General features: G+C 60.7%; 1 protein-coding gene across 1 annotated transcript; it reads right to left on the bottom strand.

Moving 5' to 3' along the window:
- Window positions 1-3,318: 3,318 nt before the first annotated feature.
- Window positions 3,319-15,381, bottom strand: RAMP3 (receptor activity modifying protein 3). Its single transcript, XM_047850864.1, has 3 exons — window positions 15,239-15,381; window positions 8,578-8,710; window positions 3,319-4,406 (listed from the first exon to the last, which is right to left on the bottom strand). The coding sequence occupies exons 1-3, from the start codon at window positions 15,300-15,302 to the stop codon at window positions 4,151-4,153; spliced, it is 453 nt and encodes a 150-aa protein (XP_047706820.1). The 5' UTR covers window positions 15,303-15,381; the 3' UTR covers window positions 3,319-4,150.
- Window positions 15,382-15,812: the final 431 nt, after the last annotated feature.

Here is a 15,812-nt window from a genome sequence, read left to right as displayed (position 1 = left end):
AGCCGCTTCTTGTCGGTCAGGCCCCTGCCATCTGCTACCTTCTCAGACCGAGTCCTGGTGGGTCAAGGTGGCCCTGGATGAGCACCATTATTTAGGGAACTTCCGTCTTTGTCTACGATCTGGCAGAAAGTACTCGCAAATCCGAAAGGCCTGCGGTCCTACTTTAGAGGTGGAATCTAAGTGACTTTCCAACCTCATCTGCGGAGACTATCTTATTCAGGTTCCCCACCACAACTCTGAACAAAGACCCCGTTTTATTGATCAAAGCTTGTCTGTCTTTTCGATTTCATTACCTCTGTTTCCATCATTTCTTATTTCTTCCTTCTACACTTTCCGTGTTTCCTTTGCTGTTACTAGTGTATTGAGTTGCACACTTAGTGAATTTTATTTCCATCTTTCATATTTCCTGGAAACGCATCTGAGGCTACACACTGTTGGGTCCGTGCTGCGGTTTGGGGCCCTGTCGACACTCGCCAGCGCTTACCTACCCGTGCTGGGCAGGGGGCTGGTGTAGGAGGGGTGCTGCCCACTAGGGGACCCCCTCAGTCACACTGGGCACCAGACACCTCACACACCCTCCCCACTGCCGAGCACAAATGCAGCCCGTGTGAGCTGATGCAGATGGTGCTTTTAGCAGTACGGACTCGAAAATGATTGTGATTTCCATCTTTATTACCCCTTGAACCCAAAATTACACAGAAAGTTTGTTTGTGGGACGCCTGGGGGGCTCAGTTGGTTGAGTGTCCGACTTCAGCTCAGGTCATGATCTCGCAGTCTGTGAGTTGGAGCCCTGCGTAGGGCTCTGTGCTGACAGCTCAGAGCCTGGAGCCTGTTTCGGATTCTGTGTCTCCCTCTCTCTGCCCCTCCCCTACTTGTGCTCTGTCTCTCTTTCTCAAAAATAAACATTAAAATTTTTTAAAAAATGGGCAGAAGAGGGGTGCCTGGGTGGCTCATTCGGTTAAGTGTCTGACTTCAGCTCAGGTCATGGTCTCATGGTCTGTGGGTTCGAGCCCCATGTTGGATTCTGTGCTGACAGCTTGGAGCCTGGAGCCTGCTTCGGATCCTGTGTCTCCCTCTCTCTCTGCCTCTCCTCTGCTTGCGCTCTGTCTCTCTCTCTCTCAAAAATAAATAAACACTAAAAAAATAATTTAAAATAAAAGAAAGTTTGTAATTTCCAAGTAAAAAGATTCTTTCTTCCACTCTTCAGTCCTTTTAACCCAAGACTGTGGCCAAAATCATTTCAACCTTTGTTGGTTCCCCTTGGGTGTTTCAAAAGGATGAATATTTCCACTTGGGAAGAACAGACAGGTTGATAGATAATAAACATTAGATGCAGATTGTGTCAAGCTTGTTAGCGGTTATACGTCCCCACTTTCCGTGTGTGTGTTTATGTGATCTTTCAATTTGGGAGATCTGTTTAATGTGCTCCGTTTCTCCTCGTACCTGTAACAACCCTTGATCCGGGTCCTCGGGTCCTCAGAGGCTCCAGGCTGTGGAGTCCTGCTCAGCCTCTCATTGCGTGTTCCTGGACCTTACAGGGCTGATCCCGCCCCAGCCCCCCCACTCCCATCTCTCTGACGGGAGCCCTTGAGACACCGACCACCTGGTTAATTAGGGCTGGGTAACCAAGAGAACAATATGCTTCCCAGATACCTCATTGATCATCACTAGTATCTATTTGGTTTCCGTTCCTTGATTGAGAAGTCGATTCTCCAACTGTAGACTAAAATAGCGCTCCTAGAAGAAAGCAAATTCAGGAGCGCATAAGCGGCTCAGTGGGTTGGGGGTCCGACTCGGTTCAGGTCATGATCTCGGTTCGTGAGTTTGAGCTCCGCGTCCGGCTCTGTGCTGACAGCTCAGAGTCCGGAGCCTGCTTCGGATTCTGTGTCTCCCTCTCTTTCTGCCCCTCCCCCATTCACACTCTGTCTCTCTCAAATATAAACATTTTAAAAAATTAAAAGGGAAAGCAAATCCATGTAAGAGAGACACCATGAATGCACCGTATTGGGACCACAGCCACAGAGCGCTCTGCAAAAACTGTGATGTCACGTTTTATCTCGTCCTGACTGTCCCCTGGCATAGATGGGGCCACTGAAGAACAAGGTCCCTTCCACATCTGCTGAGGTCAGAACATCTGTGTCCTCCCCAGACTCCCGTGTTGACTCCCCAGTGCCCTATGGGATGGCATTCACAGGTGGAGTCCTCGTGAAAGAGACCCCAGAGAGTCCCCTCACCGCTCCCGCTGAGAGGGGACACAGGAGGACATCTGTGAGGCAGAGGCAGGCCCTCAGCAGATACCTCGCAGAATCTGCAGCCGGGATCCTGGACCTTCCAGCCCCTGGAACCATGAGAAATAGATTCCTGCTGTTTACCAGGCACCCAGTCTGTGGTATTTTGCTGTAGCCACCGACACAGACTAAAATGACATCCTTCTAAACACATGGAGCCCAGAATTTAGGCCAAAGCAAGCAGCCTCTGGTGCTCAGGTGATACCCACTCAGCATCAGGGATGAGAGACCCAAGGCAAAGCCAGGGGCGGGGGGTGCTGAGAGAGGCCGAGGTGGAAAGGGACGGAGTCCAGCAGGGTCCCCGCTGACAAGCAGCTGACTGCATAGAAGTTTGCCAGCTCCACGGAGCTTGGGTTAGAGGTTACTACGAACAACTGCACCGGGGACATGCCACAGCCCAGGGAGACCCAGAGGAACACCCGCCCGCCCGCAGCAGGGGCCACACATTCTCTCCTTCGGTCACTGAACATGGGACTCTGAGACCTCCCAGGCTGCTCCGTGACCTGTCGTCCCCGCAAAGCTGAGCAGGGGACATTCATACCTCACCTCCAGCCAGAGATGATTCTCAGAGCCACGGTGGACAGACAGACGAGGGTTCCCCAAGGCAGGGACCCAGTCACACAGCGGGGAAGCAGGGAGGCTCTGGTGGCCAGGTGAGGGCAGAGAGCCTTTGGGAGGGGACCGCCACTTCCCAGCCCACAAGATCCCAACCCACGAGATCCCAGCCCACGAGATCCAGCCGTTGCCTGCTCCATTCTGCTGGGACCTTGTGGTGAAGGCCACCAAGAGCCCGGTTGGAAGAGGAGCATGGCCTCGGGAGGACAAGGGACCTGCCTGCCAGGTCTCTCTCGCCGCCCTTGGAGCCCAGCCCCACCACTCACCCCAGCAAGGAGCCACCAGCCGGCATCCCAGAGACCACCCTGGGACACGGCCAGCCACTCCCCATCTGGAAAACAGGTATGAGGACCTGTCAGCCCCAAGAGGCGGGACTCTCTCTGAATACCCCGAAATAAAACAGGATGCCCCACAAGCAGGATGACTGTTTACTCAGAGAAAGCACACAGCACAGACAGCTCAGCCAGCACTGGGGCTCACAGGACCCCAGCTCAGAGGGCCTGGCTCGCAGGGGCCTAGGAAGGAGGCCTGCACCCACCGCAGCCCAGTCTCTGGTTGTGGGCGCAGACAGGGGGTCTCAGGCCGTGCACGGCCCCCGGGGGACTCCGGCCTGACCCTCAGTCTCAGGTTTTCTGGCCGCAGGATGAGCATGGGCTCTCGGCCAGGAGGGCTCAGACACAGGGCACCAGGCAGTACAAACACCCAGCTGACAATCTACCCCACCCAGTGCAGGTGGGGGTGGGCAGGCCAGGACAGGGGACCCATAGCAGTGACAGAATAGGGTGAAGCCTGGACAGGGGGTGGGTAGGTCAGGAGGTGGAATCAGGGCCAGGGGTGGGGTCAGAGCAGAAGGTGGGGTCAGAGGGGGGGGCGTGGTCAGAGCAGGGGGTGGGGTCAGGACAGGGGGTGGGTCAGCGCAGGGGTTGAGCTCAGGTTGGGAGGTAGGGTCCGAGCCAGGCGGGGGCTGGGGTCAGGGCAGGGTGCCTGGGCAAGGGTCAGGAAGGCCTGGAAACCCTGGAGGCCCCAGCCCAGCGTGGGCGGAGGGCGCAGCAGCAGCCAATCGTTCCCCGCACAGCTCCGGCCTCGGTGCGCCTTCTTCCCAGGCCCAGGAGAGGACAAGCCCGGGTGAACCACATAAGGCTCGCAGGTAGCCAGATGGGATGGGGGTGGGGGTGGGGCCGCCGCAGCCTCCGCTGGCTCTCCAGCCCCCCCGCCCTGCCTCCCCGCCCCCCCCCCTCAGGGCGCCCTCACAGCAGCTGGCCAGCGCGTTTGCTGCGCCACACCACCAGGCCGGCCATGGCCACGGTCAGCAGGACGGGCACGACGATGAGCGGGATGAGGACCTCGTCTGGAGGGTCCTCCCAGTGTGCCCTGTCCACCGTGCAGTTGGAGAAGAACTGCCTGTGGATGCCGGTGATGAAGCCTTGCGCCAGGGGGTTGGGCCAGTAGCAGCCCACCACGTTGGTCTCCACCTCGGTGCAGTTGGTAAAGCTCTGGTAGTACCTGCGGAGGCAGAGCGGTGACCACCCGGCTCCCTGCGCCCCCTCCTGCCGGCCTTAACCCTGGAGGGCAGGGGAAGGGGGCACAGTCCCAGGGGGCCAGGGGGAGGAGGGCAGGGGAAGGGGGCACGGTCCCAGGGGGCCAGGGGGAGGAGGGCAGGGGAAGGGGGCCCGGTCCAAGGGGGCCGGGGGAGGAGGTGTGTCTGGACAGCAGACAGGAGCGCCCTCCGGGCCCTGTCAGACCTGCTGGGACCCAGGGATCCATTCTTTACCTTCTTGCCCAGAGGCAAGGGTGAGGGGACCCTGCCCTGCCGCAAACCTTTCTGCCCCGGGGCTCAGCCCCGCTCTCCCCGAGCCTCACCGCCTCCCCCAGGCGCACAGCTGTGCTCTACTGGGCCTGGCAGGATGCCCCACGCCAGTGACGATGATCTCTGCACAGACCCAGGCATCCTCCAGCCCAACCCCAAACTTGGCATCTCAACAAAGAGCAGCCAGAGCAAGGAAGCCCCGAGGCTGAGTCCCGCCCACACCTCAGGTGGTGACTGGCTCCCCCTGAGGCCGAGAGCCCCCAGAGCCTTCCCAGGTCTGCCCAGAGGACACAGGCCTGCCCCTTCTCCAAGGGAGACGCTGCACGACCGGCAGGGCCCTCATCATCTGGACACTCTCTGAGCCCCAGGGGAGGGTCTCTCTGAGGCCAAGCACCAGCTGCCTCATTTGCCAGGTCAGGAGGGGACAGCCCCCTCAGACAGGACAGGCTGGAGCCGCCTCCCCCCACGGGCCTCCCTGTCCCTCATCAGCAAACCACCCAGGGAAAGCCTCATCTGTCCAGTAGGTGGGCTCTGGATGGTCTCCTAACAGTTGACAAGGTGCAGCCACCAGGACCCGCCTGGCCCTGGACACGAGTGGCCTCTGGAGGTGGGGCCTCGACTGACACCCACCATCCAAGATGCTCTGGAGAGAAGGCCAGATGGACACCTGCTGGGGTGCACCCGCTCTGTCCACTGCCCGTGCTGCCGCCTGGCTGAGCCCCGCATACAGGGCGGGAGCTGGAGGGCGAGCACAGGCTGGGGTGAGGCTGGCCTGAGGCTCTGCGCCCCATCCCCTCCTTCCCTGCACTGTCCTGGGGAAGGTGGCCTGGCCTGAGCCACCAACAGGAAGGAACTGCTTCCCACAAGGAGTTTCCTGCACAGACGCCATCTGCCCAACGGGGACAGGAGATGGGGGCAGCAGACCCACTTGGCCAGGCCCTCCCGGCGCCCGCCCCTCCTGCCAGCACCAGGTAAGGCCTACGAGGAAGAGCCCACACGGCCTAAAGAGAGCCGGAAGCAAAGGGGACGGCCTGAATCACATCCAGAGCCTGGGATGCGCCCAGGACAGGTCCGCGGGAAGCCCAGGACCCCCAGACCATCCCCTGCATGTCCAGGTTCAGCGACCTGCCTCCCGGGAAGCATCTGACCTGACACCCGGCCAAGGCCTTTGCCTGGAGCAGCCCCCGTCCCCGGGTCTGCCAGGAGCCCTGTGTTCTGACTCCCTTGCCTCCCAGAAGGCCACCACCACCCTCCCCAGGCTCCAGGGGAGGGGGGGGCGCTGAGACGAGGTAGGGACACAGGCAGTGGAGCCCGACCCCACGCCCCCAGAGGGCAGCTGGGAACAGTGCACCAAACAGGCTTCCTCCAGCCACATTTCTTATGTCCCTGAGCCTCAGTTTCTCCTCTGTAAGTGGGGCTCCTAGGACGTACCCAGTAGGGTGGCCAAGGGGCCACACGTGCAGGTGCACACAGAGCTGAGCACAGGACCCATCTCCGTGGATCGACTCACAAGGGCCACGTGTAAAATGCCCCGCCTGCTGCCTCTCAACGCTGCCAGTCGGCTGGGTACACGACAAGGGCTGCGGACAACACGGCTCCCGGCCTCCTGCCATCCCCGCAGCCCCAAGCCCTGTTAACTCACCAGCCCCGGCTCAGGCTGGACACAGAACTGGGGGTGTTGTTCACAAGGAAGAAGGTGTTTGCTCCGTATCTTTCGTCCTCGCGTCCCCTCGTCACCCAGGGCCTCCCCGGTCCCCCCCTGCTGCGGCTCCCAGAGCCTCCCTCCCCCTCCCAGGGTGCAGCTGTAGCCCAGACGGCAGAGGGGCGCACACAGCCCAGAAGCTCCCCGCAGATGCCCTCCCCCACCAGGCAGACGCGTCCCCTGCTTGGCTCCTTGCTGCCTGTGCTTTTGCTCACAGGCAGCAGAGAAGGGCATCTGGAAACCTCGATAGCAGCCACCCCTTGACAGGGTGGACGGGGACGTGGTGGCGGGAGTCTCCATCCTCCACGAGCTGGTTGCAGGGCAGGGACAGAGCAGTAACCTCAGACATGGAAGGCCCTGGTGCAGGCCGCCCTCCACACCTCGTGCTCGCTGCCCCTGGGACCCCTTGGCCCCTGGGGGGCTCCCCCTCTCTCTCCCACTCTGCACTCATCTGTGGGGGGAGGGGGCACAGCCACCCCTGTGCCTAAGCAAAGGTGCCCAGGAAACACGAGGTAGGAGCTCTGCGTGTCTGATGGTGTCTTCGTGAGGACAAATTGGCTGGGAAGTGCATTCTAGAATTCCGAAGCCCCGGCCTGCCATCTCCTGGTTTCCAGGGCTGCATGGGGCCTGATTCCTCACCCATGTGTCCAGCCTGCTCTTGTCTGCACACGTGGCCCTACCCCTTCATGGCCCGCTCCCTGGTCCACGCCCTTGGTGCCCGGAGAGCCCTTGGGGTCTGTAGACCCACATCCCCGCCTGGCAGTGTCCCTGAGTTCCTTCTGTGTCTCCTTACTCTCTTTCTAGAACTCCTGCCCCCAGGGTACCAGGCCTGGTGGCTGGCCCCTGACCGCCCCCTGCTTCCTGGGAGACTTCCTCCCACATTCAGCTTCAGCCCCATGCTTCACTCCCAGTGGCTCTTTCTGTGTCTGGAGCACTTCCTCTCTTGCTTGTCACTCTGTCTTTGAGGCACTAGTATGGCCTTGGGGTACCCCTCTTGCTGTACTAGGGTCTCGGGTTCCTGTCCCATGGGAGGTTCCCAACCAGGAAGGGCCACGGCAGGTGGGCGCTCGGGCCTGGGAAAGGGTTGCCTGGAAACTTCCCGGGCTCCACTGGGCCCTCCGAAGGGACCTCCGCTCCCCTACGTGTCAGAAAAGAAGGCTCACCCAAGGGGTCACCTCCTGGGTCCAGCAGGGCACCAGCCACTCTCCCCAGGTTCCCGGCTCAGTCCCAGCAGCCCGGAGGACAAGCCTCGGTGAGGGGCTCTGGACCCGCAGCGGCTCCCCAGATGGCCCTCGGGTGCTGTGCTGCCCACTCAGGGCTCTGGGGATCAGCCCCCCTTTTGGCGTGGGGCCGGGTTTGGCAGGTGTGGGAAGTCGGCTCCCGCTGGCTCTCCGACTCCAGATGGCCCCCGGCCCTGTCCTCTGGCCCCAGGGCTGGACGTTTCCTTGACCTCCTCGTCGAGGCCTTAGTGGTGACATCCCACCCTCCCTGGCCCTCCTCATGTGTCCACTCCAAGCCTGACGTCCGAGCTTCCTTCTCCAGAAGCTTCCTCAGGGCTCCCAGGACAAGAAGGAGCCTGGGATCGCGCTTTGCATCAAACATCAAGACACGCTGGCTTTTACCTCCTAGCAGATGGTCAGCAATGGGCCGGCCACCCTGCCTGCACCCTCCCACTTCAGCTTCCCGCTCTGCTGGCGGCCACCACGGTCTTGCGCTGTCCCTGCCCCATGCCTGCCAGGGGCCCCCGCCCTCCCTAGGAGCCCTGGGTCTGCTCAGCTGCGTCAGCCCGTATTCCTCCAAACCACCCCCTCGCTCTCCATCCCCAACAGCTGTTCTAGGGGCTTCCATGCCCAGTGCCCCGGCAGACAGTGGCTCTGGCGGCAAGGTCCACACCCACACCCCCTGCACGGACCGGCACAGTCGGTGTGAGGGAACTGTTCCCGAACCAAACAGAGTGAAGTTTCCGCACCTGCTGGGAACGGGCAGGGGTGGGCAGGGGAGCGCGGCAGGGTCAAGACCACCGCCAGGAGGGCAGGGGAGGGTGACAGGGGCAGGGCCAAGGCCGGGAGGGCAGAGGAGGGCAGGGGTGGGTACAGAAGAGTGGCACGTGCAGGGCTGCAGCCAGGAGGGCCAGGAGGCAGCAGGGGCGGCACCGGGACACTCACACGATGAACTCAGACAGGTGGCACCACTTCCAGACGTCCACTGTGTGCATCATGTCTGCGAAAGCCTGCCCGCACTGGGGCAGCTTCTCCAGCATGCGCGTCTCGTTGCAGCCCCCCACTCGGGGACACCCACCTAGAGAGGGGACAGTGTGGTCCTTCCACTGCTAGGAATGGTTTGCAAGGTGACCCTGGGGCCCTCCTGTGACATCCCCCCCACACCCCGCCCTGCAGGCAGCTGGGTCTTCCTCCCTCACCTGGCCTCCCGTGTGGCCCAAGGAGGTGGAAGCCAGTGCAAAAAGGGCTCCACATGGGTGTCACCAAGACAGGACCTCCCATGGCTGTGACCTCCCACAGGGTGGGGAGACAAGTCAAGGGAGGACAGGGGATGCACCTCCTGGGGGTCCAGGAGGCCGAGAACAGACAGGGGTGTGATGGGGGTGGGGAGTGGGTCCCACCAATCAGGGATGGCAGAGAGGCCCCACTGCAGCTCGAGGGTCAAGGGTGCCCAGAGCATGTCCCCAGAAAGATCCACAGGGTCTGCTGACCGTCCAAGACCATGAGGGCATCGGCAGGGGCCCTGCACATGTGAACCAGTGTCCTGGATTGCATGAGGCCCAGGGCCAACGTGACACAGGGACTCATGTTCCAAAAGCTGAGGCCAGATCTTTGGCCGCCCTCCCCCCAGGCTCCCCCAGGATTCCCAGCATACCCCTCCCCACCACCTCTGCCCCCAGATCCGATCCCTCCACCTCTACCTTCCCCCAGCTCATCTCCCCACCTACAGTGCCCACCTGTCTCCTTCAGGACCGGCCACCCTCCCTCCCCAGGCACCCTTCCAAGTGTCAGGCCCCCCTCATAAACTTCCCTCCCATGACCCCTGCAGTGTGTGTTCTGGGGTGTGTGCATACGTGTGCACGTGTATGTGTGTACACAGCCCTGCCACCTGTGTCCGGGTATCTGTGAGTGTATGTGTACATGCGTGTTTGTGTATGTGTGTGCTTGGACGGACGGCCCTGTCGTGTGTGTCCTGGCACAGGGTACTGTGTTGCAGGAGAAACCACGGGGAAGGAAACAGGAGAAAGGCCCACACCCAGAACCGGGCAGACCCACGCTCACACCCAGCATCACTGGTCACCAGCTCACCTCAGTTTCCCCATCTGTAAAGTGAGGGAAACAGGCCGTGCTGCACAAGGGGGCTGTGCTGACAGGTGTTAGTCATGTGCCCACAGAGGCTCCCGTCTTCACCATGTCATTACTATAGGTGTTTGATAATTGCCGGCTGCTCCCTCACTCCCCTAACCACCAGCGCCTCATTGGTATTCCGAAAAGACTTTTCGAGAGAACGAATGAATGAATGAATGATCAGGTCCTGAGGGCAGCAGCGCAAAGTTATGGTCACGTGTTCTACCGAGTGCTGCTCCCTCTAAGCGCAGGAAGTGCAAAAGAAATGTCTGTTACCAGGAAAGGCAGGTTCGGAACCACTCCGATTCTGCCCTGCAGGCCAGGTAGTCCCCACGGGAGGCCACAGTCCTCCTGATGCTCCCACCACACAGACCCAGAAGCCCTTGCCGGCTCAGGGAGGGGCTGTGTGTCATACAGAGGGTGGGCCCGTGACCACAAGGGCACTTCTGGGGGGACAGAGGAAGGGAAGAGTGAAGAGGACAAGGCAATGAGAAGTTTTTCTTAAAAATTAAGTCCAAAAGGAGACAGATGAAAAGAGAAGAGAAAAAGCACTGATGGTAAAAATGATAGATTTAAACCAAACCACGTCAATAGTCAGATTTAGAGTCGATGGTCTAGCCACTCCAATTGAGAAACAAAGATTGTTAAATGAGATCAATATACAAGCCCCGACCATAGCTGTTCACAAGCATCCTACTTTAAATAAAAAGACTCAAATACATTCAAAGGAAAAGGATGGGAGAAGACATATGCTGCTACTAATCCAAAGAAAGGTGGGGTGGTTATATGAGTATTGAACGAAGTGTCTTTCAGAGCAAAGAATATCACCAGAGATAAGGAGGGGCTTTCATAATGATAAATGGTTCGATTCACCAAAAAGACACAGCAATGCTAAACATGTATGCACCTAATAACAGCATCAAAACACAGGAGGCAAAAATGGACACAACTGCAAGGGGAAAAATGAGAAATCCACAATTATAGCTGGGAATTTGATACTCCTCTCTCAACAATTTACAGAACAAATGAATAGACCAAAAAATCAGTAAGAACAGTGGGAAAGTGCCTAGTATAGATAGGAGGCCATGAAGTCAGAAGGCACTGTGCTTAGGGGGTGGGCGTCCGTGGTTCTTAGGGGTGAAAGAGAGGCAGTGTGGTTGGAAAGGTGGCTCCCAAGCCAGACTGGTGTGCAGGCCTCCCAGGGCAGTTTTCTCTTTATTTTAATGTTTATTTATTTTGAGAGAGAACACGCAGGTGCAAGTGAAGGAGGGGCAGAGGGAGAGAGGGAGAATCCCAGGCAGGCTCCACACTGTCAGCACAGAGCCTGATGCAGGGCTTGATCTCACAAACTGTGAGATCATGACCTGAGCAGAAATCAAGAGTTGGACACTTAACCAACTGAGCCTCCTAGACACCCCAAGTTTTCAACCCCAGTGCTCTCCCCCTGAACCCAACCTCAGAGACTTTGCATCACAGGGTCCCAGGCAAGCAGCAGCCAAGACCCAGGCTTACGTGCCTTCAAGAGGAGCCTCGCCATCTCCACAGAGTGCCCTGTCCTGTCAGGTCTCCCTCTCAGAGGCACTTAAAGACAGAGTCACCACGCGGGGAAGGGCACCCACCTGCCCAGTAACACGATGGGGAGTCCAGCCCAAGCCACCTACCTGCAGAGCTGCCCCCAGGGGCATGTCACACCAGCCTGGACTTGACACCCTCATGCCAACCCCATCCTTGGTTTGCCTGAGGAACAGCATCATGCCTGCTGCCCCCATCCCCCCGGTTTAAAGACCCAAAGGAGGGGCGCCTGGGTGGGCCCAGTCAGTTAATCGTCTGGCTTCGACTCAGGTCATGATCTCATGGTTCGTGAGTTCAAGCCCCGCGACAGGCTCTGTGCTGACAGCTCAGAGCCTGGAGTCTGCTTTAGATTCTCTCTCTCTCTCTCTCTCAAAAATAAATAAACATAAAAAAACAATATGCTAAATATCTCTATGTAAAAAAAAAAAAAAGGCCACAGGAAAAGTGACGTTCTCACAGCCAAGTGCAGTCAACATGAGCCAGGGTGTGCAGAACGGGCCTCCCCCCACCCTGCCCAGCTGCATTTGCCCAGCCTTCTGGCAGGAAGGCAGCCCCGGGTCCAGGGCCACGTAGGCCAGGTGTTAGTGACTCTGGGGAGTGCAGGCCCCCAGGGGCCACGCGGCGGGGACAATGATGAAGCCAGCCTGTGTTCCTGTCTCCCATTGCCGCCCTATTCCAAAGGCACCTTTCTCTGCAGCTCCCCAGTGGGTGTCCCACCATGGGTGCTGGAAGCCCACCAGCATTCCCCACACCCGGTGCTTGGAGCCATCCCTGGGCCTGGCCTTTCCCTCGTGAGATCATCTCAGCATCCCATCCAAGTCTCCCACACGGGTCCATGCCGTCACCTCCTGCCAGCCACTGCCACACCTCCCAACAAGAGCTTGCCTGGACTGGACCCCGACACCAGGACCTGCTCCTCTGGACCCCCTTGTCCCCAGGACCTGGACCCGGAGCCCCTAAGCCTGGAGCCCCTGGACCCCCCAGCGTGCCCTAACCACCTGCTGTCAAACCACTAAGACCCAGCTCAGCGCTTCCTCCCTCTTGTTCTCCTCTTCCCCCTGCCCTTGGGCCCCCTTTCTTCCCTCCCTCCTCCTCCTCCTTCCTGGATCAGAGTCTCCATACCCCACAGCAGCAGGAGCTTGGGCAGGGCTGGTCGGAAACGTGCCATTAAGGACCGCAGGCGCGCTGTGCAGGTGCCAGGACAGCGCCACCCCTGGGCCTGCACGAGGCGGGCACCGCGGGACACCTGCTGGACCAGCCAGAAGTGTCCTGGGTGAGGGAGGGGGCGCTCTGGCATCATTTCTGGTGCACAACCTGGGCTCCCGGAGAAACCCAACAGCCCAGCCAGGGTTATAACAGAAGGTAGAGACGCAGCCTCCTGCCAGGGAGCCGCCGGCTGCATCAGTGGCGGGCTTAGGAATTCAAATGAAACACAAAACTGCTTCCAATGGTCCGTCGGGGAAACAAAGAGAAGACAGGTCTGTGCTCCTTCTGTCTCAGGGTCTCCCGGGCTCCAGGAAACGAGAAGCAGCCTAAAGGATGTGTTTCCCGGAGGAAGGCCTTTTACGCCACTTGGAAATGAAATATGGGAGCCCTTCATGCTCCCTAGGTGCCCATAGCTTCTGGAAGGTTCTGCCCCTGCCCCTGCAGTCTGGGCAGGGCCCTCCTCATCCCAGGCCTCGGTTTCATATCTACAAAACGAGGAGTGGGCTCAGGAGACCTGCAAGGCACCTCTCGGCCACCATGTCTGCGCGGTCACTGTGTCCCAGGGGTACCTGGGCCCAGCTGAGTCCTTACAAGTCAGAGTGACAGGAGAGGACGGGCATGAGGACACCATGACTCTTACCACCGGCAAATGTTCGGTGCTATGTTCACACCGTCTGGGGGTGCCGTGAGCCCCTGGAGCCATAGCCGCTGCCCGACTCCGCCTCCCACGGTGCGTGAGCCAGGCGCTGCCAAGTGCTCTCCCCGGTCTATGCCCAAGCCCCCCTACTCAGGCACGGGGTATGGGGACTAAACCGACAGACTCCAACTGAAGGTCACAATAGTCCTTCCCAGGTTCCTCTTTCTGTATCCACACTGCACCAGGGGAAACTGAGGCGGTAAGTGCCTTACGATCTTGAGGTTAAGCAGCTGCAGAGAAGCCCTGGGATTCGCACTCGGACCAAAGAGCGCAATCGGGGACTGGGCGCAGGGGCGAGCCCCAGCCAAGTGGGCCCAGCTGGGCGTCACCACCACCACACTAGCTGCCATGTCTGAATGGAGTTCTGGAATTTGCCCAAGAAACCCGAATTCACCTTCCTCGCCCAGCCCTTCACGGCCAGTGCCGGATGGGCCTCCGCCGGCAAGAACCGGCCCCCCAGCTGGACCTGCTCCCTGGATGGCCGGGCTCCCACTCCACAGAGATGTCGCAGCCCTGGGACCCTCCTTCCCGATGCAGCACCATCCAGAGCTCAGCCCCACCTCTGACACACGGCATGTGACCATGAGCGGGCATCTCGCCCGCCCAGCAGCCACTTCCCAAGACCCTGGCTCTGGCAGGACCAGCACTGGGCTGGGTCTGCAGGGAGGCTGGCCTGGCCCCACCCTGGCGGGGGAGGGAGGCCCCGGACCCACCCCGGACGGGCCAGGTGGCCCTCCAGACACGAGCCCCGTGTTGGTAACGCGGATGTGTGTAGGGTCTGGGTCTGGTCCTTCATGATCCCATGCTGAAAGCAGGTTCTGGGAATAAAGCAAGGGTTCCCTTCCCTGGAGGAGCCAAAGCTCCAGTCCAGGGGGCTCACTTTTAGGCTTCCTGCAACCCCAAGTCAACGTGCTCCCGATGTCCTGAAGCCGCCACGCACCAGGCTCTTGCCTTCAGCCAGAAATCCACCTGACCCCAGGCTCTCACCCTGCGATGTGAGGCGAAGCCACAGTCCCTCCACCCAGACATCTTGGGGAGGGGGGGGGGACAGCCCAGAGACTGGGAAGCCGAGGGGCTCACCGGTCCTTTCTCACAGCTGCAGCCAGTTCCAAACCAGCAAAGCCGACAACGACTCCACACAGGCTCAACTTGGCGTCTCACAGCCAGGGCGATGCGCCAGAGAGGGCAAGGCTGATGCCCCAAAGGACCCAGGGGACAGTGGTCCCTCAGAGGGGCCCTGGGCCCCCGGCCCCGGGGTCAGGCTGCCCACCTCACCTCAGCAGCCTGCCCAGCAAGCCTCTGCAAACAAGCCCTCCCCAAAAGCACACACACCCTCTTACTTGATCTTGGATCATCTCTCTACTAAAATTTTCCTAAGCCAGCTTTTCATTCAATCCATTCCTGATTCGTAAACAATGTATCCTCCCTGGAGCCCCATTTTCTTGCTGGAGAAGGGATCTTGAGGGAAGCCTCAGAGAGCCGCCCCCTTCCCTGTCCCGCTCACACACTGAAGGGCTGTCCTCCGGGGAAGGGACGAGCCCTACGGGGTCTGGATTCCTCTCACCCACGCCCTGAGAGTGGTGTGCACGCGAAAGCCCCAGGACGGGGAGCTCTCTACCCAACAGGGAAGCGGCAGCCGACCGCCTCTGCTCACTCGGTGTCGCGACGGCAGGCCGTCCCCAGCCCTCTGGCGGCGATTCCAGGGACATCGCAGCTGCGAGGAGCCGACCGGGCAGATCCTGCAGGACCCCCCGCGCCTCCCTTCCCAGCGCCGGTCGGTCGCTTTCGGCTCCTCCGGGGAGAGCGGACAGGACCCTCCCGCGGAGGCTGGGGACGGCGCCGGGGTCTCCCCTCGCCCCTCCGGAGCCGGGCGCACCGGGCAGGCCGGGATCCGTGCAGGGCAAAGGCGCGGCCAGGCGCGGGTGCTGGAAGTCGAAGCCCGCGGGTCCCCGTGGCCCCGGAGGGGGTCGGGGCGTCCCGGAGCCGGACCCCGCGTCCCCTTACCGCACAGCAGCTGCAGAAGCAGCGGCAGCAGAAACCGCGGGCGCCGCCGCTCTCGCGTCTCCATGGCCGATGGCTGCGGCGCGCGGTCGGCTCGGTCCCGGCTGGGTGCGTGGGGGGCGCCCGGGGACGCGGTCGAGGGTGGGGCCGCCGAAAGCCCGCCCCTAGCTGCGCCCTCCCCCTCGGGGACGCGCCCACCCCCTGGGGACACTCCTTCCAGAACGCGCGCTCGCCCAGGACGCGCGCTACCCCCCTCCAGCACGCCCTCCCTCCAACAGGACTCGCCCCCTATCCCGGACGCACAGCCCCAAGACACTGCCTCGCACCCCGGGTGTGATCCCCGGCCCTCCTGTTCTGGAGGTGCTGCCCCCGCGAGCGCGTGGGTTAACAGGCCGGGGGCAGGCTGGGGGCGGGGGCTGGCGGGGTGATGGGGGGCGGCCTCTGGGAGCGCGCCTGGGCGGAAAGGTGTAGGCAGGTGTCGGGCGGGAGTGCTGTGCTCAGAGTCTGAGAGGCTCTGCAGGGCTGGTGGCGCGAGGGCGGCTCCAGCCCGAGGAAAGCCTGCAGGCGGAGGGGCGGG

The sequence above is a fragment of the Prionailurus viverrinus genome, chromosome A2 (genome assembly GCF_022837055.1).
Source record: "Prionailurus viverrinus isolate Anna chromosome A2, UM_Priviv_1.0, whole genome shotgun sequence".
Classification (NCBI taxonomy): Eukaryota; Metazoa; Chordata; class Mammalia; order Carnivora; family Felidae; genus Prionailurus; species Prionailurus viverrinus.
Note: the sequence above shows the minus strand (reverse complement) of the source record. Positions and strands in the feature narration are given on the sequence as shown.